At 39.9% G+C, this 23,194-nt stretch overlaps 1 protein-coding gene across 1 annotated transcript in view; it reads left to right on the plus strand.

The window, feature by feature from the left end:
* The window catches only part of TSPAN15 (tetraspanin 15), a 33,569-nt gene extending 10,720 nt beyond the window's left edge, over nt 1-22,849 (plus strand). Inside the window, exons 2-8 of the mRNA XM_032795203.2 lie at nt 3,395-3,580; nt 7,049-7,123; nt 15,816-15,911; nt 17,862-17,978; nt 20,083-20,130; nt 21,569-21,685; nt 22,172-22,849. Of these exons, the coding sequence (XP_032651094.1) occupies nt 3,395-3,580; nt 7,049-7,123; nt 15,816-15,911; nt 17,862-17,978; nt 20,083-20,130; nt 21,569-21,685; nt 22,172-22,324 (792 nt within the window). The 3' untranslated portion in view covers nt 22,325-22,849. The remainder of the gene's footprint in view (nt 1-3,394; nt 3,581-7,048; nt 7,124-15,815; nt 15,912-17,861; nt 17,979-20,082; nt 20,131-21,568; nt 21,686-22,171) is intronic.
* The last annotated feature ends 345 nt before the right edge of the window (nt 22,850-23,194 follow it).

Consider the following 23,194-nt stretch of genomic DNA (forward strand, 5'->3'; position numbering starts at 1 on the left):
TTGCTTGACAAGTATTTCAGCTACTAGACAAATCAAATCCTCAAATCTTCATGGTTTGACTACAAATGGTGATAGCTGAGGACATCTTAAACACTGTATACTGCACTTTAGTGTCTTGTGTGCAGTTGCTTATGATAGTGCATAGTAAGTTCTACCAACTTCCTAGCAGAGTATACTTAGTATAACTGCAAGTCTATACTAGGTTTAAATTATCTGCAGTAGTATAGTGTATAGTAAAGGGTTGTAAAATTTACAATTTCTAAGCTACGAGAGTGCAAACATACACCTGAAACTTGTTTTCCAGCTCTTACAATGTGTACATTTCAAGAAATTATTGTGGAAGATTTCTTATTTTCTTTTTAAACAAACTAATTCCAAACGAGAAACATTGTATACCAGCTTTCACTCTGGAGTAGATTTTATTGTTGAGATTTAAGTTCCTGAAAGTTGGAGTTTGTAATGGAAAAACTGACACAGTCCTAACTGTGGTGGCTGTAAGAGGCTTTGATATAGCAGAGTGCAAAGCAGGCATTTGAAATCATGACAGATCTGAAGGTGCTGATTTAATCAAATTCAGATTTAGACCTGTACAACAGCAGCAGTGTGTAACAGAAAAAGCGGTGCTGTTTCTGACCAGTAACACTAGGAACTTTATTGGCTTAATAGTGAGTGTATCTATTCTTAAAAGGGCACTTTTTAAATTTTTTATTGCAAATCATTTCACTGCATATTTATTTTTAAGGTCTTGGATAGGAAGATCTAACACACGAATTAATATAAAACTTTAAGCCAAGTAAGGAGTATAGGGCTGGAAGGCTAGCCAAACCCAGATGTATATATTTTAACAAAAAAGGTATTTTCTAGACATTTTTAGTTATGTTAATATGCATGCTATAATAGCCAAAAAGCCTGCAATTTTATCCATTAAGTTGGTACTGAAGATTTTTGATAAGACACTGTTTAAAGAGTGAACATGAAAAATCATATACAATTGTATTCAAGTGATGAGAGACAGATTTTAAATAAACACAGGACTAATCCATTTGTGTGTTCTGTTTTTGGCTTTTAGCAAACTATTTTCCCCATCTCAGAGTTCTTTGTAAACTGCAATAACCTCAAAGCATTATTCAGTATCAATATTTTTAGAATAAGATTAAAATATTACATTACATAATAATTCTTTTAAAATTAATGGACTTTGCAAATCTACTATTATACAATTGCTATTATAAGGTTTATTGAAGATTCTTTGGGTTGTTTGCCAATGTTCCTAAGTTTCATACCAGCTAGAGTAATATGAATTGTTATGATAAATAATATAATTTATAACTGATAATTCAAAACATTTTGCTTTTTAAAAGCTAAACTAACATTAGAGATCAGCCTTCTAAAGATGTAAAACCAGTTAAAAATAGCTACAGTAGAAAAAGGCTTGTAATGTAAATAGTAAAGTTGAATAAGTGCTGTCTGTCTTTTCTCTTCTGTGATTCATAAACTCCTACAAAAGGCACTCTGAAGTCAGGAAAGCATGTTAGCCTGACTTCAGTCTTATTGATTTAGTTATTTAATGGTTGAATTCAACAAGACAGTGGTAAGTGTTAAAGCACTAAGAGAAAAAGACACTAATATCAAGTACACCATCTATAGAAGTGTTGTGTGGGTGAGATTTGCTATGGCAGCAAAAGGATCAAGAACTTGCAAAGATCTTGGAAGTTACATAGTATTACTGGCTATGTCTACACTACAGACCTTACTGGGGCACAGAAGCTGCACCATCGTAAGGTCTCCTGCGCTCTTTGCCAATTGGCGAGAGCTCTCCTGTTGGCATAATGAAACCACCCCAACGACTGGCGGTAGCTATGTTGGAGGAAGAACGCCTCCTGCTGACATAGAGCTGTCCACCACAGGCACTTAGGTCTGTCAGGGGAGTGTTTTTTCACACCCCTGACCGACAAAAGTTTTACTGACAAAAGTGCTAGTGCAGACATAGCCTAACACAGTGGTTCTCAAATTGGGGGCTTTCCCTACACAAGTGGTGCCCCAGTTTGAGAACCACTGGCCTAACAAGAGTAATAGAAGCTGTGACCAAATACACGTCTCCATAGCTAATATGAGTCCAAATGCAATCATCTTGTGGACTGAATAATAGAGAATTTGAATTGGCAGGTTGAAATAGCCCTACAAGAGCAGAATAACAAGTCTAATATTTATTTCCTGAAAGCTTGCATTTATAATGTAAAGGGGAAAATCGCTAATCTTGGCAAAATTGAATTATTATAGTAACAGTCATGCCTATAGTTTAAAGCAGTGGTTCTCAAACTGAGGTTGCTGCTTGTGTAGATAAAGCCCCTGGCAGGCTTGCCTTTTTGTTTACCTGCCGAGTCCACAGGTTAGGCTGATCGTGGCTCCCACTGGCCATGGTTCACAGCTCCAGGCCAATGGGGGCTGCGGGAAGCGGTGGCAGGCAAATTCCTTGTAAACAAACCGCCCGGCCTGCCAGGGGCTTTCCCTACACAAGCGGCGGCCCAGTTTGAGAACCACTGGTTTAACACGAAGTAATATACAGACTTTTTTGCAATACTGACATACAAGTATGAAGATCTTATCTACAAGGAACATAAAATTCTCTCTTCAAATTCACTTGGAGGAGGGAAGGAAAAGAGCAGGTTGGTAAAATTTGCACATGGACTAAGCCTTTGTACATCTTAGGCAGAGATTTGGTAAGTGGAAAAGTGCCTGTGTGACTGTTCTTGTCAAAATTTGGAGTTATAAGACTGGCTCCTAAAAGAGTATTGTTTGTCAGAGGTGGCCCAGGTTTACCCGATTAAGTGGAAAATGAGAAGGATCCTTTGCACTGGAAGATAATTGGAACTGGATGATGCTTAACCAAATATTAGTCCTGTCTTTCCTAGAAAATCCTTCTTTGTACTGAGCCTAAGCATGCACTGTAGAAGTGAGTGGAAGTTTTGTTACTGATGTTAGTGGAGTATCTATAGGTCCAGTATCTATAGTAAACTTTTTTTTTATCAACTTTTCATGATAATTCTCTTGGCATGAAGTGGTATGCAAATGAATAACTATGTACAGGGTCACTTTGAACTTATTTGCTTGCAGTGTACTTTAATTTTGTGGTCTGTATGACCTGCAAAGAGAACATTATGCAAGTTAAATGTAGAGACTAGTACTTTTAAGTTTTTTCCTTAACCCAGTGCATGGTAATTGTAGAAGTAAATGATTTGTAATTCATTCCAAAGCAATTAGTGACAATATTTGTATATGACAAGAAGTGACAAAGACAAATTTAATACAATTCATTAAATGACATCTCTGTATTTAAGGTTAATATTATTATTTGAAAAAAAAATAACACTTGTTTTTCTTTTTTTCATTGCAGTTGATAGGAGCACTTGTTCTTGCTAGTGGAATTTATGCAGAAGTTGAAAGACAGAAATATAAAACTCTTGAAAGTGCCTTTCTAGCCCCAGCAATTATTTTAATACTCTTGGGCATTGTAATGTTTCTTGTATCATTTGTGGGTGTACTGGCTTCTTTAAGAGACAATATATACCTTCTTCAAGCAGTAAGTACTCCGTTTTTTATTGTCTATTATAGTTTTTGTATTTTTAGATATTGCTTGAACTCAACCTCCCTAACCATTGCTTCATCTATCTTTTATAACACTATATAAAAAACACAGTATTTTTATGTCTCCTTCAATTAAATAATAAAGATACACTATGTAAAGCAAAGCTGGTACACACAACTTTAAAAGCGATACAATCAAGTCACTTTTCTTACTTTAATTAAACATTATAAAATCCTTTATGATGATTTGTTCTTACAAATATTTCATTGCACAGGCATCTTTGTAATGAATCATCTGGATTATTATGGGATTTTCACAAGTGCTCAGCATTGGCCCAGCTCTACTCCCACTGAGATCATTATTGACTTCTGTGGGAGCAGAGTTCAGCCAATGCTGAGCACTTTTGAAAATCTCATCGTGTGTGTGCATAGTGGCCTAAGTGAACAAATGATGAATAAATAAAAATGTCAAATATTGAGATATTAGATTATTTATTTATAAGTAGAATTAATATTATAAATACTTGTAATATTTTCTAATTAGTAGTAAGGTAATAAGATTCCCATCCTCATAATATCTCGTCTCACTTTATATACCTTGAGATTGGAAATGTACCAAACAGCATCTTCTAAAAACAAAGAGCATGTTCTTTGCAGTCCTGTGTAGCAGTAAACCGAGCTTCTCTCAAGCAATCTATATCAGATGACAGTTGTAAATAAACAGTTTTAAGAGATTCCCAGGCTTACAGCTAGAGAAAGGCTAAATAAAGGGATATCCTATACCTCACTTTAACAGCTGGAGAATGCCTCGTGATATCTAATTCTAGGGGGTTCACCACTATGAATGCCCTACCTCAAACTTGTCTGAGCTTCACCCTTGAAAAAGATAGCTGAAGCTTTCTTTCTATGTGTTGTTGATATAATAGCACCTAGGAGGAGAATCAGTCTTTGGCCTGGTCTACACTAAGGTGGGGATCAACCTAAGATAAGCAACCTAAGAAAAGCACTACAAGAATAGTGTAGCTGAAGTCAATGTATTTTAGGTTGACTTACCTTGCATCCTCACGGTGCAGGGTCGACCGCCACCGCTCCCCTGTCGAAGCCGCTTCCGCCTCTCGCTGCGCTGATGTACAGGAGTTGATGGCAGAGCGATCGGGGATTGATTTATCGCATCTACACTAGACGCGATAAATCAGTCCCTGATAGATCGATCACTACCAACCGATCCGGCGGGTAGTGTAGATGTACCATTAGATGAGATAACTGGGACCTAGAGAAGTAAGGGCTTTATCGATAATAACCCCAATCATGAATAGGCAGTCAAAGTGGATTGCACTGACTGACGCTTACAAATAGCCGTCTAAGTTAGCGCTAGGTACAGTGTGTGCCATTTGTGTAGCCTAATGACGACAAAGGCATGTATTGTGGTGAGGGACTGCATTTGAGAGGAAATGGCACAATCTCTTGGCCAGCTGAAAATGAAAGAAAAAATACCTGGCCACTGCTACTATTTGAGAACAGAGAAGAGTAGAACCTTGAAACTGTGAATTACTTCGATAGATGGATTTTGCAGCAGTTCTCAAACTGTGGGTTGTGACCCCAAAGTGGGTTGTGACTCTGTTTTAATGGGGTCGCTAGGGCTGGCTTAGACTTGCTGGGGTCTGGGGCCAAAGCCTAAAGGCTTCAGCCCTGGGTGGCAGGGCTTAGGTTACAGGCCCCCTGCCTGGGGCTGAAGCCCTTGGGTTAGGCTTTGATCTCCCCGTACAGGGTGGTGGGATGTAGGCTTTGGTCTCCCCGTACAGGGTGGTGGGATGTAGGCTTTGGCCTCCCCTTACAGGGTGGTGGGATGTAGGCTTTGGCCTCCCCGTACAGGGTGGTGGGACACGGGCTTTGGCCTCCCCACCCAGGGAGGCAGGGCTTGGGCGAGCTCAGGCTTCCATCCCTCCTCCTGGGATCATGTAGTAATTTTTGTTGTCAGAAGGGGCTCACGGCACAACGAAGTTTGAGAACTCCTGAGTTAAGGCATTAAACTGAGAAGCTAGCTGTCAGAAGAAGCATTTTGAGGAGATGGTAGACTCAGACTGAATCTAAACAAGTTGGCTTACATCCAAATCTCTGTCTACCATTCATTGGGGAAAGCACGGGGAATAGTTCTGTGGGGTTCATTGAAAAGGAGATGTACAACTGCGTATTCAGTATATGGATGGCACTGTAGCACATAGCTCCTCAAAGTCTTAGAGCTGAGACCCCTCAGAAGGAAACAGCTGTAACCTAGCATTTCTCTGTTATTTCTGTGAAAGAATGAGTGTAGCTATTTGAGGGCAATTCTATTCACCCCTGCAGAGTGCTGTGGTCACAAACTTAAGTCATAAACATAAATTACAATAAGGAAAACATATAAACATAATTTTTATTCACCTGTCAAATTTTATTTACTGAATAGTTAAATGTGATACGTAAAGTAGGCTAAAATGATGGGTGATTGCGATTTTAAAAAGTACACTGGAAATTGACAGATACCATATAGATACAGAGAAAACTGCTGAGAGTCTGAGGTTGAATGATCATAGTCTCTAATTGTACAGCGGTATTGCTTCCCATTCTATGGCAGGAAAGTTTACCATGGATTTGAACAATGAAGGTTCATGGTGCTCCTTTCTTAGACTAATTCTGTCTCTAGCAGAGGAAAAGACTTCAATCTGTAGTAGTTCCAGGTCATTCACAACAGTCTGAATAAACTCAGTTTATTAATGTGGGCAGTCTGTAGTGTTTACTTCTGGGCCTTGTTTACCCTTGGCATGTGTCTGTGTTCACAAGTGACAAACTGTATTTTCCTGGTTGGGGGTTGGGAGAGGAAGGAGTAGGATAGAAGCAAGAAGTACAAAAATTTCCAGTGCTCCATCCACATAGTACAGCACTAGTTTTTGCCCTCATGTTTTTGAAAAAGGGAAGTGTGACCCTCTTAAAGCGCTCTCACTTTGCTATCAAATGTACTAAGTCCCAGATCTGGCTGACTTTGAATACTACTGATCTTTTCAGGAAGCACAAAAACATAATGTTCTGTGTTTGTTCTAGCAGTTTGTTAATATGCTATTCCAAGAGCTATGATGCTGTTATAAAGAGAGGTAGAGGTGTTTTGGCATGATAAATGCAATGCAAGTCTTAAAAAAGCTATATAAATTTCATTTCAGTTGAAAACAGGAAAATCAATTTTCAGTGTTTCCAAATGGAAAAAGGTATAATTAGTAACATGGGGAAAAGAATCTCTCAAACCACAGTTTGTTTATATATATAAAAACCTTGAATTTTCTTGTTGTCTTCAAAAGTATATCGAAATTTAGAACATTGTTCAGTACGCTGAAGGTTAAAAAATCCTGATTTAAAGCAGAACAATTGGAGGAATAATTGAGGAAATTTGATCCTAAGCTTATTTAGGATATCTTTTTGCAATTACGTTTTGCAGTTTATGTACATCCTTGGTATTTGTCTCCTCATTGAACTGGTTGGTGGAGTTGTGGCACTGATCTTCAGAAATAAGGTGAGCAAAATTAGTTTACGTTTTTACTCCTTAGTAATATTATGTACAATACGCAAATGCGTGGCTACGCTGTTTAGAGGATAAAAGTATTTAAATTCTTATCTGAACACTAAAAGGTGAGGGACTAAAGAAAGGTACTGTTTTTTTTCAAATTAGTAGGAAAAAAGGAAGTGTCAGAACTTGTGCAACTTATTTTGAGACTGAAGAATAAAGGAAAAGGTTATGTGTATGGCTCATTAGTAAGGATCTGCAATACATGCAGAACTGGTTTGCAAAACCTTTCTGTGTTGTGAAATGCTTTTCTTCATTTTATCTCCCATGTCCCACCTGTTCTGAAAATTTCAGCTGCCTAGGGAGACTTGGGCACTTCTGGGTGAACAATCTGTTTTGCATTTCATTTTCACCTTACTTGTGTATATTAGTACAGTAGTGCTTAACATTATCTCAGTTCTGTTACTAGGTCAGAGTATCTTTCTTTCAATAACCAAACTACTTTGCTCCGACAGACTTGGTCAACCAAACACTTTGCATATTGATTAAATTAAAAAAATGGACTGTTTAATCTATGTGTGTGTGTGTGTTTTTGGCAGATAGGTAATAGATTACTCTTTTCTGTTAAAGTTTTAGGACATAAATTAATTTGCCAGGTTAAGTAGCAGAAGCCTATACACATTTATTTCTCTTTTTTCTTTTTTTCTATTGGCAAAATCAGTAAGAACATTCAAAAGGAACAAAGGAGCAAAAAACAAATGACTACCCCCCAGTGTCCACATCTGTCTCTTCTAAGGAAAGCGTTCTGATGGATAGATTTAAACACATCTTTTTTAAATGATGAATCTTGCCATTTTACTTCTCACTGTTGTATTGAAACAAGCTTTCCCTTTTCCCCAGCATTGCTCTTTCCACTTGATGCTACAGTGAAGTTCTAATATTGAATTGTAACATCAAAAGATGGGTTATCTTCACTTTTAAAAGTTATATTTAACAGTAACGTATACTTAACATTGTGCAAATTATTCTTCTAAATTCCACTTAAAGTGAGAAACTAGACATCAGAACGGAACCCAGCAAATGTGTTTACACTGTATTAGAATCAAAATGAGCAGACATTTTAGTAAATAGAAGATTTGGGTCATGGTAAATAAAAAATCTTAAATTCAATTTGCTGGTTTTTGAGTGTGGGGGAAGGGTTGCTATTGATTTTCATTAAAAAAAGGGTCCAGTTGGTCATTCCTGTAACTCTCCCCTCACAACTTTATTTCTGTTGGCTTAGTTGGCTGTCTAAGCAGAGGGATTAATAATTGAAGGGATCTGGGGGCTGTACTACCCTCTTTTAGAGCTGGTGGAGAGCTTGGTACTAATGATCTATGGGTAAGGAAATGATTTTAAATATCCTGTTATATTCAGTGATGCACTGAATTTAAATGCTGATGTTTTGCATAAGCCACTTCCCTCTGAAAGCTGAAAAGTTACGTTCCTTTTCTTTGAGTCATACTTACTGTAAGAAATATCTTATTGTGGCATCTGTTTGTTTTATTATTTCCTATTGTGCAGAAGAAATGAATTCATCAGGACAGCAGCACAATGTCTCTTGCACGTAATTATCAGCCAATAAGATACACCAGCTGGATCTCAACCTTCTGAAACATTATCAGATATAACTAAGATGGAGAATCTTTATTCCCTCCCTCTCTTAGCAAATATCTGCAGTCTTTTACAGATGTCAGATGAGCCCTCTCCTTTGCCTTTCTAGCCAAGGGATGAGCAATTACAGTTAACTAGAAGAGAAATAGATGAGGGCTTCAGAAGGGAAAATGAGATTCCCAGAATGAAAGAAGTGAGATGCCCACTGACCATCCTTTGGGGACTAAGGCACAGTCTATAGTACAAAGGTAGATTGACATAAGCTGTCTTGCGTTGATCTAATTGTGCATGTGTCTACACTTAAATTTGTCTCCCTCTGATCTAAGCACCCTGTTATGGCGGTACAGTAACACCACCTCCCTAAGCAGCACTGAGTCTTGTTCGATGTACTGGGATCAACACAGCATGTGTGCGGATGCTGTGTTACTTACGTTGACCCTAACTGTCCTCCAGCAGCTGTCCCACAATGCCCAACGCTGACTGCTCTGGTCACATTTGTGAACTGCACTGCCCAAAGGACATGGAGACCAGAAGACCTCTCCACTCGTAAAGCCCTACAGATTTTTGAAATGCCTTTTCCTGATTGTTCAGCTTGGCAAGCACACGTGTTGGCTCTCCATTGTTGTGTGCAAGTGCCCAGCTGTCCGTGCTGGTTATACATTTCAGACATACTCTGGCCTGGAGTAGACTGGAGATATTCGACCTCCTGGGACTGTGGGGAGAAGAGGCTGTGCAGGCACAGGTATGGACCAGCCACAGAAATGTAGATATCTGCAAACAGATTGCATGGAGGATCAGCAACAGTGCCGTGTGAAAGTGAAGTACCTGCAACAGGCATACCAGAAGGCCAGAGAGGCCAACAGTCAAACTAATGCTGAGTTACAGGCCTGCCCTTTATACAATGAACTGCATGCTGTACTTGGTGGAGACCTCACAACAACCCTGCAGATTACTATGGATACCTGTGAACAGCAAGGATGATGATGATGAGGAGGATGGGGGACATGCAACCAGGGGGTCCAGCTATTCCATGAACCAGGACCTTTTTGAGATTCCACTTGCAATCCAGTCAGTCATGGCAGCTGAGTCCAGGTCAAGAGGAAGGAAATTGAAGTGCATGTGTAAATGTATTTCTCCTTTCAATTATGTACTGATGATGCCCCCAACTTAGCAGGACACAGCTATTGACTTTTCATTAATTTACTGATATTGGAAGAAGCATTGGTACAACAAACAGAACAGTGTTATCTGCTTTTCATCCCTCTATAGAGTTATGTGGTGGGGGTCTTACAGAGAACTTTGTGTGTGTACACAGGAATTTCCCTTGAGCCCTCCTGAGAGATATCACTGAAACTTTGATCGAGGTACTCTGCAATCCTCTCCTGAAGGTTTCTGTGAATGGCAGCCTTATTTCTTCCTCTGTGGTAGGATGCTTCCCATGCCAATTGGCGGTAACTTTGGCACACACCATTGCAATAAACAGGCTAGTGGCATACGGGCCCATGTGGGATACTGGCAGCAGCTGTGCTCTCTGTGCTTTTGTTACCCTCAGGAGGGAGATATCAGTTAAAATGACCACGGCCTGTGAGAATGGTTCCAGTTTTCAGTGCCGTTGCTCTTTACTCATAGTCTCATGCAATCAAGCAGTTTCCTCCTCATTTCCCTCACCCCTGGTGGGCCATACTCACCATGGCTGGTGTTGTGAGTGGTGCTGTGCACAAGCACTCTGAAGCAGAAGTGTCAGTAAGCATGTTTTGTTTAAAACTTTAGGGGAATGTGATGGGGTATACAAATCCCACACTGGGCAACAAGGGGTTAAGGAACTGCTCTGGGTTCAGCCAGCCCTGCCCCTCCACACCTGTAGGAAATGCACCAATTGGTAGAGGAGTTAAAAGGCAGGGGAGTAGCTCATTTGGTGGCAGAGCAGAGGAGAGTCCAGAGCTGCAATCCCAGCAGAAGAGAGTGGAAGGAAAGGCAAAATCTTTCCCCAGGATAACTGCCAAAGGGTCCCTCCCTGAGGGAAGGAAGGAACTGCTACAGAGATAACCTGAGAGGGAAGCATTCCCCTCTTCCTCTCATATGGACTTCAAGTTTTATTAATTTCCCTTTCTTTTGTTTGGACTACCCCAGCAGAGGAAAGCCCTAGGATTGATCTGGCCCAGATGGGTGGGCTATACTGCAGAAGGAGGCAGTTGCTGCACGAGAAAGAGAGCTACCACACTACATGCAGCTGCCAGAAGGTGGCACCAAAGGCACAAAATTATGGGATATGGATGAAATTATGGGATGGAGATAGTTGCATGCTGGGAAGTTGATCCCCTTGCTCCCAGTCACCTCTGCACAATTCATTACTGCCCCAACATGCATTGCCAAAACTTTCCAAAGGACAGTGCGCTGGATGGTGGTGAGCTGCACATTGGGTTACCTGCCCATGGTGCACCACACAGTGCATCGATGCAAGCAATCCTGGTGAGTGTGTGCAGCTCTGACTCAAGGAGCCGAGTATGCACGTGCATAAGTGATAGATATACTGCTTGGGGCATGTTTATACTGATACGTTGCAGTCAAAGTTTGTAGTGTAGGCATAGCCTTAGTCATGATGAGGAACAAGCCACACTGACAAGCTCCTGGGGCCTACCTTGTTGTTGTAATGAACATCCTCTGTTTCTGTTTCTTGAAGTCTGAAGGAAGGTGCTCTCATGAAGGCTTTTCCTGAGGAGCTGACAGCTGAAGAAAATTAGTCCATCTTCTTGCATAGTCCATCTTCTTGCATAGGGTTGGCTATAATGTTAAACTACTACTAATGTTAAGCTACCAGAGCTATAAAGAAAGAACTACTGTGGCCTCAGTTAGCTTCTTCCTTGTGTGTCAGAACTGAACAAAAATGTCAAGAAAGAAGTTGAGGGCTTGGAGAGAGAAGAGAAATTGGGAAGATAAGAGATCAAATCTGTGATTAATGTGTGCAGATCTAGGTATACAAATGTATTATAAATCTTCGGCTTGCTTTATGTGTGCTCCCTCACAATAGTTTTCAACTAGGTATAAAGAAATACAGGTTTATAGACTCAAACTCTAAACTATATATTTAATTTTCAGTTTTTCATAGTTTAATTTTGCATATTGTGAAGACAAATTTGGTTCTCTTTTTTTGGGATGCTCTTATATAAGTGTACAAAAGCTAGAAATTAAAAGATCCATCAGTTAAGTCCACCCACTTGCAGGATTTTGATTCTTGGATAAAGGGTGTATTTGATATTGGCAAAAAGATGAAGATTAGATTTCTTATATAATCAATTGTTTTCTGCGAATGTTTGTTTTATTGGGATTTAAGAAATCTAATATTAACAGAATAGAAGAAGCGAACACAATACTTTATTATTTCTACAGACTTTATTTATTGTGGGGCATTCTCTACATACTAAGGAAACTACTGTACCTATTTCTGACCAGTGAAGTCTAGTCTTGAAACATTTCTTAATTATGGAAGTTTTAGTTATAAGGAAGATTGAGGTGTTCTGGTTCTGAGGACTGCCTGTTTCAGGAAGGCTGTGACTGTATTGGATTCTTAAAAGAGAAAAGTTCTAGACATTTTTTCTTAGCTCTTCTTGATTCATGTCTGTAGTTCCCAGTACACTGAGCTCAGGAGACATCGCTTCTTATATCTACAGCTTCTTTTCTGGATGACTTTTATATGTGCTCAAAGCCATGATTGTAAAGTATGCAAATATTCATTTCTTCCCTCTCCTTTCTATTCCAGTGAAACTGAAGCTCTTTTTTCACTAATGATCTTTAGCACAATTATTTTCATGTTAGACCATAAACTATTTGTATGTTTGATGAGAGATTATTCTGCTTTGTATCATTGGGAATGGCAGGGGAACAGTGAGGATAGAAACAGGTACTGAAATATTTTGGCCAAGTAACTAGGGTTGCCAACTTTCTAATCTCATAAAACCAAATACCTTTGCACTGCCCTCTGCCCTGTCCCTTCCCTGAGGCCACGCTCCTGCCCTGTGCCTTCTTCAAGGCCTCGACCCCCCTCACTCTCTCCCCCCCCTCGCTCATCTTCACTGGTCTGGGGCAGAGGGTTGGGATGTGGGAGGGGCTGATGGCTCTGGCTAAGGGTGTGGGCTCTGGGGTGGGGCTGGGGATGAGGGATTTGGGATACACGAAGGGGCTCCGGGCTGCGGGGGTGGGACTGAGGGATTTGGAGTGTAGGAGGGAGATCCGAGTGAGGCAGGGGGTTGGGGTGTGGGAGGGGCTGTGGGGGTCTGGGCTCTGGGAGGGAGTTTGAGTGCAGGAAGGGGCTCAAGGCTGGGGCAGGTGGTTGGGGTGCAGATGGCACTCAGACTCCGGGATGGAATTTGGGGGTGAGAGGGGGCTCAGGGCTGGGGCAGAGGGTTGGGGTGCAGGAGGGTGTTCAGGGTGCGGGCTCCGGGCGACGACTCCTGGGAAGTAGCCGGCATGTCCCTCCGGCTCCTAGGTGGAGGTGCAGCCAGGAGGCTCTGTGCACTGCCCCTGGCGTGGGGTGGGGGCAGTGCATGGAACCCCTGTGGCTGCCCTTATGCCTAGGAGCTGGGGGGACACGCCAGCTGCTTCCTGGGAGCTGTGCGGAGTCAGGTAGAGAGCCTGCCAGCCCCGCATCAACCAGACTTTTAACAGTCCAGTCAGCAGTGCTGACTCTGACTGGAGCCTCCAGGGTCCCTTTTCGACCAGGTGGTCCAATCTAAAACCAGACACCTGGCAACCTTACGAGTGACAGGAACTGTACTAAACCTTTAACTTAAACACAGTGTTTTCTAAAGGCACTTTTCCTGGCAGCAGTGAAAAGGAGGGAAGACCACTTTTCAATGCTCAAAGACAGAGCATCCTAACGTATTCTGGCCTAAAGCAAACCCATGTTACTCTAAGACCTACCAAGTCTTGCAGCTGTTCTAAAACCAGATCAAGGCCAAAGTCTTGTGCAGACCTCTTCATGAGGCCTTGCATAACAACCAGGCCTTACATAAGCAGTATTGCCAACTCAAGCATACAAAAATTGTGAGTCAGATCTCATCAAATGTGTCTTTTTAAAATAAAAACTAGATCCACTTATTGCCCTTCTGGTTTTAAAGCCTTTAGGATTTATGTTTTCAATCTTTTCTCTGCAACCTTGAGGGTTAGAAACTTTTTAAAACATGGAAGCTGAGAGTCTTACATAATCACATGGTTCCATGAGCTTCAGGGGCGGCTCCAGGCCCCAGCACGCCAAGCGTGTGCTTGGGGCGGCAAGCCCTGGGGGGGGCGTACCTGCGGACCCTCCGCAGGCAAACCGCCGGAGGCAGCTTGCCTGCCGTGCTTGGGGCAGCAAAATCTCTAGAGCCGCCCCTGATGAGCTTGGGATTAAGAAGAACAACCAAATATTGCAAATCTTGGATAAAATTATGAGAGTGAACAACATTTTCTAAGTGCCTAGGCCTCCATGCATCTCCAGGCCCTTTCTTTAGGAGAGTTGGACTGATACCCAATGTACTAGTAAGGGGCATTATTCTAACTCCTGACCACTGTAGGGTTGAGAGCACCAATCACCTCTTTATTAATTTTATCACCTGAAGGGGAATCTAACCCAATCTGCCAGGGCAAACCAGACAAAGTTGTGATTTTGCAAATCAAAGACAAATGAATTCTACCACATGTACCCATGAAATCTCTTCCAACCTAGTGAACCTCACAGCATGTACTTCATGCAAGGAATAACCCTGAAGGAAGGAGGGCAACAGACTGGGATGTGCAGTAGCAAGGAAGGTAGAGCAGGAAGAAGCCTGGTTCCACTTTGTGCCTCTCTTTATGGAGTGTGCCTGGGTCCATGCAACTAATCCTGTCAGTTTTAAGTGTAGGGATAGATCTTGCTGGGCATGAGTAAACTTGCATATAGCTTGATTTGAGTGCAGGGTTACACTGTAAAAAAGGGTGTGAGAGACTGTGTGCTGGAGACTGGTTGTGATAAACGGGAACACCCTGAACTGATAAGCTTGTAATATTAAGGTGAGGACTTAAGCAATTGGGGTTTCCATGATCTGCAAAGTGACTGGTGCTTACATGGTCTATACGATGTATTGATGTACATGATCTATACAAACCAATTAGATTCAAGAAGTATAGATATTATTAGTAGCTTGAAAAATATATATATATATTGTGCAGTATGTGACATGATGTGTGCTTATGTTTCCATCCTGTACCTAACCCCCTTGTGTCTGGGCCTGGCCAGGACGGGCATAGAGTTTTCCATGCCTAATAAAGTAACCCGAATGAGTAGCTGGAGTTGCACTGAGTTTTTGGATCCCAGAGAACTGGATGAAGTGTTTTCCCAGAACTTGACTAGGTGTTCTGGGTAAGCTGAGAGGAAAAGTTCTCGGCGGGCTTTCCAAAAATGAGAGATGTTGTGAATTTACCATTTGTAGCAACTCTAACTCAGGAGGTCTGCCTTTGGCAGGCCATTGCCCTTGAGCTGCCAGGGATCTGGACCATTCCCCAATCCCACAATCAGAGCTGACTTGTTAAGGGTCAGGTTCCACTAGACTTGGTCTCAGATGACCTGGGCTGTTTCCTGTGTCTGCCACTAGCCTGCTGGATGACCTTGGGCAAATTGTTTCATTTCACCATCCCTCGGTTTCTTTATCTGTAAAATGGGAATAATGATATTTGCCTTCTTTGTAAAGTGCTTTGTGTTCTATAGATGAAAAGTGCTATGTAAGAGCTAGGCAACGTTAATTATTTATACTATCATAACAAGTGATATCTAAGGCACTGATTATCCAAAAACATATGCATGTGCTTAAACTTTAATCAGTGGTGTCAATGGGACTACTTATCTGCTTAAAATTAAGCAAGTGAATAAATCTTTACGTGATCAGGGCCTAATTTAGTTACTATCTGCATCTATTATGACAGAATATCTGTTTGTGATAGTTTTATGCCCATTAGTTACCCTATCAATAAGTGCTGAGTCTTAAATATTGTTGTAGAATATGTAAGTGATGCATCTTATTTTGCTTTTATCCCCTAGACAATTGACTTTCTAAATGATAATATCCGAAGAGGAATTAAGAATTATTATGATGATCTGGACTTCAAAAACATAATGGATTTTGTTCAAAAGCAGGTTTGTTTTTCTGGGAGTATTTAATTAAAACTAATACTAGAAGGGAACGTGGTAAACCCTTGAATGTCACTCTTGATAATAAATATTACGGAGCGTATTCTTCCATTGGTGTGTTAATCTAACTCCCACTAACCGGGGGGAATAGACTCCCTTGTATGAGCTGGAAAATCTCTTGTAGACTTTCTACTTGTAGGGATTTTATAGAGTTCTAGTTGGCTTTTAAAGCCCCCTTTCCCTCTCAAGTGTGAGGAGTGCAAACTGCAACCCCTACACTTCTGAATGTGAATCTGGGACTAAGGGCATGATCCAAATCCTGCTGAAGACAACGCAAAGATTTTCTGTGAAATCCACTCTAGTGGGCATAGGACTGGGCCTCACTTACAAAAGCTATGAAGAATTTTGCTTAAACAAATTCTTCATGTTTCTTCTTGAAATGCTTACTGAAGGAGGTATACCTGTTACTAAAATTCACAAATGATATTGAGTGCAGCTGAACAGTATTTAATAGCATATGTGGTTGACTCATAGCCTTTATTAAGGCTACTGTGTTAAAATGTTTATTGGATTATTTAAGAATTCTGACACATACTTTTGAGACTATAGAAGAAACAGAAAGTGGTCAGATGTGTGTATAGAGATCCTATACAATGTATAGATGTGTTAAATTCTTTTTCTTAAATGGCTCTAGATGGTGCACAAATTTTGTAACGTCCTTATGGAAACACCACAGTACTTTCAAAAACAAAGTAGAACATGGAAAAAGTTTTCAAAAGCAAACTATCTTTAAGATATCTTGTCATTTTAGTTCATACCCTTCTAAGAGTTTCCATGTTCTACAAATAGTTATGTATATGGACAATGATTATAAGTACCAGTGATAGATAAACACACTTTTTCCTCATTTTGAAAAAAGCAATAGCGGGGGGCTTTTTTAATCAACTGGACTACTGTAAATTAACTATATTTGTTTTGTTTGCAGGACCACAGTCCTATTCTGTTAATTAAATCACTTTGAAAACATTCTACTGTTTTTTATAATTTGCAAGAACATCCCTAGATAAAATACCATGTTTGTGTTTAAACTCTTTTTTTTTTTTCCTTTCAGGAACCTGGTCAAAATTGATCAGCTCAAAATTCAACTAAAAAGAAATAAGTTTTGTGTTATTTAGATCCAAACCAATATCTATCATCTTTCAGAAATTGATCTGGGACTGAGTGTCAGTTACTTTTACGGTCAAACTTAACAGTAATGGCTTAATGAATGATGGCGGGACATGATGTGTATCCATAATGCTGCTAGTCATTTTGAATAGACAGCATATTGAAGTTGGATCCTGCTCTTCAGGAGCCCAGTTCTTTAGCTGTCTTAATATTCTTTCTGTTTTCAGGGGCAATGCAATGTACACACACCTGCTAATCAAAGCAAAGCTGATAACCCCATTACAGCCCCACCTTCAACACTGCCCATTAATGCATATGTACATTAACAACAAACTAGATATTTCAATTTAGCTTTTCCCTCCTTGTCAGTCAGATAGAACTTTTCCTGTGAATACAATATTTTGCATAAAATTGTATTTAACCATTTCTAAAGATATGTTGAGAGTTTTTCCTTTTTCATTTTGCCTCTAATCCTGTAGTTTTACTGATTTCTTCTATAAAAGATGTTTGGGCTTTTTACTTGAAACATTGACTCTGGTCCAATGCATTTTAAATTTGATTTTCCCTTATCCTGCATATTTTATTTGTGACTTTGACTACGATTTTGGGACATGCTGTCCTATAACTTTTGCTAATGAGTCAATGGTATGACAAGCAGATACCTTTTAGTTGCTGCCTCTTTCCTCTCTGATATTTGAACTTTCTTAAAATTAATTCATTTTTATATTTGATTCATTCTGCAATTATTAGAAACATATTTTTTAAGATAGTTTTTTTTTTTTTTTTAAGTTTAAGTGTTGTGGTGGGGAAGATTTTAAAGACTGGTCACAGAATATGTACCATGAGTGTTCTGCACCAGGGCCATTAGCCTGTGGAGTGCCCTATACTTGTTGTATTACAAACAAGGTATGTAAACGCTATTTGATCTTATTATTTTAGCTGGTTTCTGTTAAATCTCACTGATTCACAGAAAAAGAACTACCCTAAATTACTCATTCTCTTAAAGAATAACTTTTCGTCAGTTAAGAATCTTGGGAAATATGTCTGTTAATTAAGCAAAAAGGAACAGATTTTCATAGTTGCTAGGTTTTTATGCTAAGTATGGTCTCCCCAAGGTTGTTACAGGGCCAATATAGTATATAGTGGGGTGCCACTTGACAGGGCCACCCAGAGGATTCAGAGAGTCTGGGGCAAAGCAATTTCAGGGGCCTCTTCCATAAAAAAAAGTTGTAATACTATAGAATACTATATTCTCGTGGGGGCCCCGAGGCAAATTGCCCCACTTGCCCCCTCCCCTCCCAAGCGGCCCTGCCACTTGAAGTGGGAGCTGGTGATCTGTGACTCTGAGGAACTTTAAAAGGGGAAAGTAATTCTGATTTGGCTGAATACTAAATACTTCTCTTATCCTTGCTAATTTGCACATCACCTCTAAGTTCTTTTGACTGTTCGTGCTTTCCCTTTAGCATTATATGCATTCTCATAAGTTGCATTCACATATGTTTGTACACACACACTAGCTGTTCATCCCCAATGATGTGAGAAACCTGAATACATACAATAAGAAACTAACCTCTCTTTTCTTCAAATGGCATGACACACAGCAGGAAAATTGATCTGCATAGCTCAAAAATAACCCTGCTCTTTCTGCTGCATGCCCAAAAGCAGTGAATGTCAGCTTGCTAATGGAGAGACAGGCAGAAACTAACTTTTCTTTTTTTTCATCTGAACCCTTCCAAAAGTACTGATTTGATTAGAGATTTGGAACAGTTTCTAAATCCATCATACCCATCACAAACATTCTGTAACCAGTGCTCTTACTTTGAAGGCAAAGTGTAACACTAAGTTTGATAAGGAAATAGTCCACAATTAAAAAAAATACTGGAAATGCCTTTCCCACTTTGTTTCAGTCATTAGAAGTGAGGTCTATGTACAAGACAGAAAAATAAGGTACTTGTATAGTTTTTCAACTTTGTTCATTGTGCAGTTCCATGTTTTCCTGATCTTGACCAAATTAGTTTTGAAATAAAGGAATTTGGCATTAACTTCTGTACTTGCTGCATACATCTTTCTGCGTGTGCCCAGGTACTTGTGGTTCTCCAACTTAGATAAAAGGCTACCCGATTGTCTTTTATACTGTATTTGTCATGCCAAATCTGAATGTTTGCTTTCTGCGCAGATCTAGGCCCTGCCAACATCTAACTTATCTAAATATTCTTTAACTTGTTCTTACCCTGTTCTGGCTTTTGTTCCTTCCCCCTCATCGTTAATATTAGTTGTGTTAAGCATCTGGTCACTTTTTAGTGAAGACTGAAGCAAAAGAGGTGCAAAACACCTCAGCCTTCTTGGTGTCTTCCATTATTAACTCTCCTTCTCTGCTAAGTAGTGGACCTATACTTTCCTTCATCCTGGTCTACACTACAAAGTTAGGTCAATGTAAGTTACTTTGTGTCAATGCTCAAAGTTGTGCATGTGTCTGTGCTCAAATTTGTATCTGGCCGAAGTAAGTGTCCCATTACAGCGATGCAGTAAAACCACCTTAAAACCACCTCCTTGAATGGTGTGAAGCCATGGTCAGCCTACTGAGATTGACACAGTGCAAGTGTAGACACTTCGTGACTTGTGTCTATCCTAACTATCCTCCAACAGCTGTCTCACAATAATCAATTCCTTGTGACGGTGACTGCTCTAGTCACCATAGATTCTACTGGCCAGGTGTCACAGAAACTGGAATCCAGACCCTCTTTAAAATACCCTTATATTTTTGAATGCCTTTTCCTGACTGCCCACCTTTGTGTGCAACTGCCTAAACAACCATGCTGGCTCCATGCACAGGACATGATCCTACCTGGACAAGGAAGGCCTGTGAGGAGAAGAGGTTGTGTAGGCACAGCTGTGGCTTCACTACCAGTTTTGAAGTTGCTTTTACATAAATCTGATAAGTGAAAAGTAAAAATAAATTTGCTTTTGTGAGTATTTTTTCCAATTTTTGACACTTATTTTTTCTTTTCAGACAGACATTATGAACACTATGTGTGGATATAAAACAATTGACAGAGAGGTAATTTAATTGTAAAGTCTGTTAATTGTAAAGTGTTTCATGTTCCTTCTTTCTGGATTTTGTTAAGGTTAAGTAAATTACTAATATAATGCTTACATTATTTTAACTTTTTTTGCCAATTTTTGAAGTATAAAGAAATGAAAGATTAACCTGATTTATCTAGAGTAATCCATGAGGAAACACGTGGCTTTCCTGTGAAATGCTGTCTTTCTTCCACGTTTAGGTTTGCTGGTTTGACTCAGATGAAAAATTCCTTTCCAACTAGGAGAAATACAAACCAGCATCTAATGCTGCATATTCAGTATACAACAGACTATTTCAGTAATGCTAATGCCATGACTACAACCAGGAAATTATTTTTTAGGAAAATCAAGGCTTCTCACTAAATAAAAACACATCTTCGTAAAGCGTCCTTTTAGTTCTTACAATATCTTACATGCCAGAGTAGTTGGTATAAAATTTAGAAAACTTGACAAAATAATGTAACACTGGAGAGGAAGTAGGACATTCCATATTTTTTGTGAGCAGGCTTTTAATGCTTTTTAAGTGTAGTTGTAACATATGGCCTAGTCCTGTAGATCTCACTCAATGTGTAGTCCACTGACTTTAATGTTGTGGGCTTTGTTGGGACTAGCCATGTGAGAAAGGGCTGCATGCTCAGGCCCACAGTACAGCAGTAGAGTGCATACTGAATGGATCTGCCACAGGTCTGTACTTCATAGGCTTGTAGAACAAAAATTACTGTTGGACTAAAATACCTCTCTCATAAGGCACTTAGCATAAAATGCCAAGTTCAACTGTTAATTTTTTTATATTGGCAATCACCTTTAAAAATGATTTTTCCCTTCATTTAGGCTCATTGACTGAGGGCTTTATCCTGCAAGCTGCTAAGTATTCCAGTCTGGCCCTGATCCAGCAAAGCATTTAAACATGTGCTTAATTTTAACCACATGAGCAGTTCCATTCATTTCAGTGGGACTACTCATGGGCTTAAATGTCTTATCAGTCCAGGTCTAGAGTGCTCAAAATATTGTACGATTGAGACTTATATTCTTTTGTCTCCAGCCTACTTGGAGCCTATTACAAGGCAAGATAGCACTTTGTCTATGGTTTTGTATTTTTGTATTCCAGCAGTAGCAGCAGCTTAGAAAGTAGGGATGTAAAGGTGGATAGATGCCTCTGTATTCCATATGGTTTAAAATTACGATCAGGTATATTTTTTTCAGCAAAGTATAAATGGAATGTAAAAAGTACTTGTTTAGACTTGAAAAACTTCAGAATACATTATTTGAGAGTTGGTGATAAGCCCTCTGTGCCAAATTCAGAGGGGTTGCATGGATGTGAATGAGGCAGAATTTGCCACTTTATATTCCAAAAATACATCTCTGTTCTTTTCTAATTAAACTGTTGTTTGAAGGTATATTTCATTATTTTACAGCACTTGAGCGTTCGAGACATTATATATGTCCGAGGATGCACAAATGCAGTACTCCTTTGGTTCTTAGACAACTACAGCATCATGGCTGGTGCCATGCTTGGCATATTGTTACCCCAGGTAAGCCTAGGTCATTACATTGTCCGTTAAAGGGAATATTTGGTTCACTGCTTTGGTAAAAAAAATGAGATTTGATTTTATAGTTAATAAAATACATTTTTATTTAAAATTTATGTATTCTGTAAACTTATGTGGCTGGACTTTTGTGCCTGTACAGAGCCCCACTGATTTAGTGACAGCAATGTCATATTTTGCATTTTTTCATGACCATAATCACCTCACCTGAACTCTGCTCACTAATCTGTCTCTACCAAGACTTATTCTAACGTTCCATACCCCAGAGTGGTTTCAAATTGCCTCTATTATCTTTTTTAAAAATCAGCTGGTCATTAATATATTTCCTTCATTCCTCTCAAATGTGGACTTTCCCTTCTCCAAGATTGCGCTGGCTTGAGGCCCCAATTTTTGTATATAAAAATTTAGAGTGAGAGGTGTTGGATAAGCAGAACTTTGTCTCCTATTTATATTTGCTGTTTTATTTTACAGTTCCTTGGAGTGTTGTTAACTTTACTTTACATAACTCGTGTAGAGAATATCATTGCTGAACACAAACTTAATGAGGAGCGTTTACAGGAAATACAGCCGAAATCAGAAACTGAATTTGCAAGCACAGGTTGCTGTTTGTGTTATCCTGAGTAATGTAGCTGCCATGCAAGACCTCAAGTGCTGTTTAAAAAAACCAAATCTTGTGTTGTGGCTTGTATGTATTTCTGCAGATCTTAAAGATCTTGAGCCTAATTAATCTGTAAACCTCTTTGATTTTTTTTAAAAAAAAATGTACTTCAAATCAGAAACTTAACTCTCTCCACCATGCGTTCTTAACTGCTTTTCCTGTGTATTTCAGCTTGAGCATGCTTTGAATTTTTAAAGGATCTCTCAGGCTGTGCATTCTGAGGAATTTCATACCCTGGAGAGTGCTAAATCTCATGAGAATTAAAACTTGGGTCAGGTAATCCAGTGTATTTTAAAGGAATGTGGGTTCTGCAAAGCAGAAGCATTGCCACCATATTATAGCTTAGTTCAAACATTTATTTTGGTGCTTTCCCCAACTCTGCTGCCCCAGGTCGCTGTTTGCCTCTAACACAGGCCCTGTATCTCCCATCCTGTCCTCATTTAAGGCAGCAAATGGCCTCCAAGGCTGACACAGGCCAGCTGTGGATTTATAGATTCATAGATTCTAGGACTGGAAGGGACCTCGAGAGGTCATCGAGTCCAGTCCCCTGCCCTCGTGGCAGGACCAAATACTGTCTAGACCATCCCTGATAGACATTTATCTAACCTACTCTTAAATATCTCCAGAGATGGAGATTCCATAACCTCCCTAAGCAATTATTCCAGTGTTTAACCACCCTGACAGTTAGGAACTTTTTCCTAATGTCCAACCTAAACCTCCCTTGCTGCAGTTTAAGCCCATTGCTTCTTGTTCTATTCTTAGAGGCTAAGGTGAACAGGTTTTCTCCCTCCTCCTGATGACACACTTTTAGGTACCTGAAACTGCTATCATATCCC

The sequence above is a fragment of the Chelonoidis abingdonii genome, chromosome 15 (genome assembly GCF_003597395.2).
Source record: "Chelonoidis abingdonii isolate Lonesome George chromosome 15, CheloAbing_2.0, whole genome shotgun sequence".
Taxonomy (NCBI): Eukaryota; Metazoa; Chordata; order Testudines; family Testudinidae; genus Chelonoidis; species Chelonoidis abingdonii.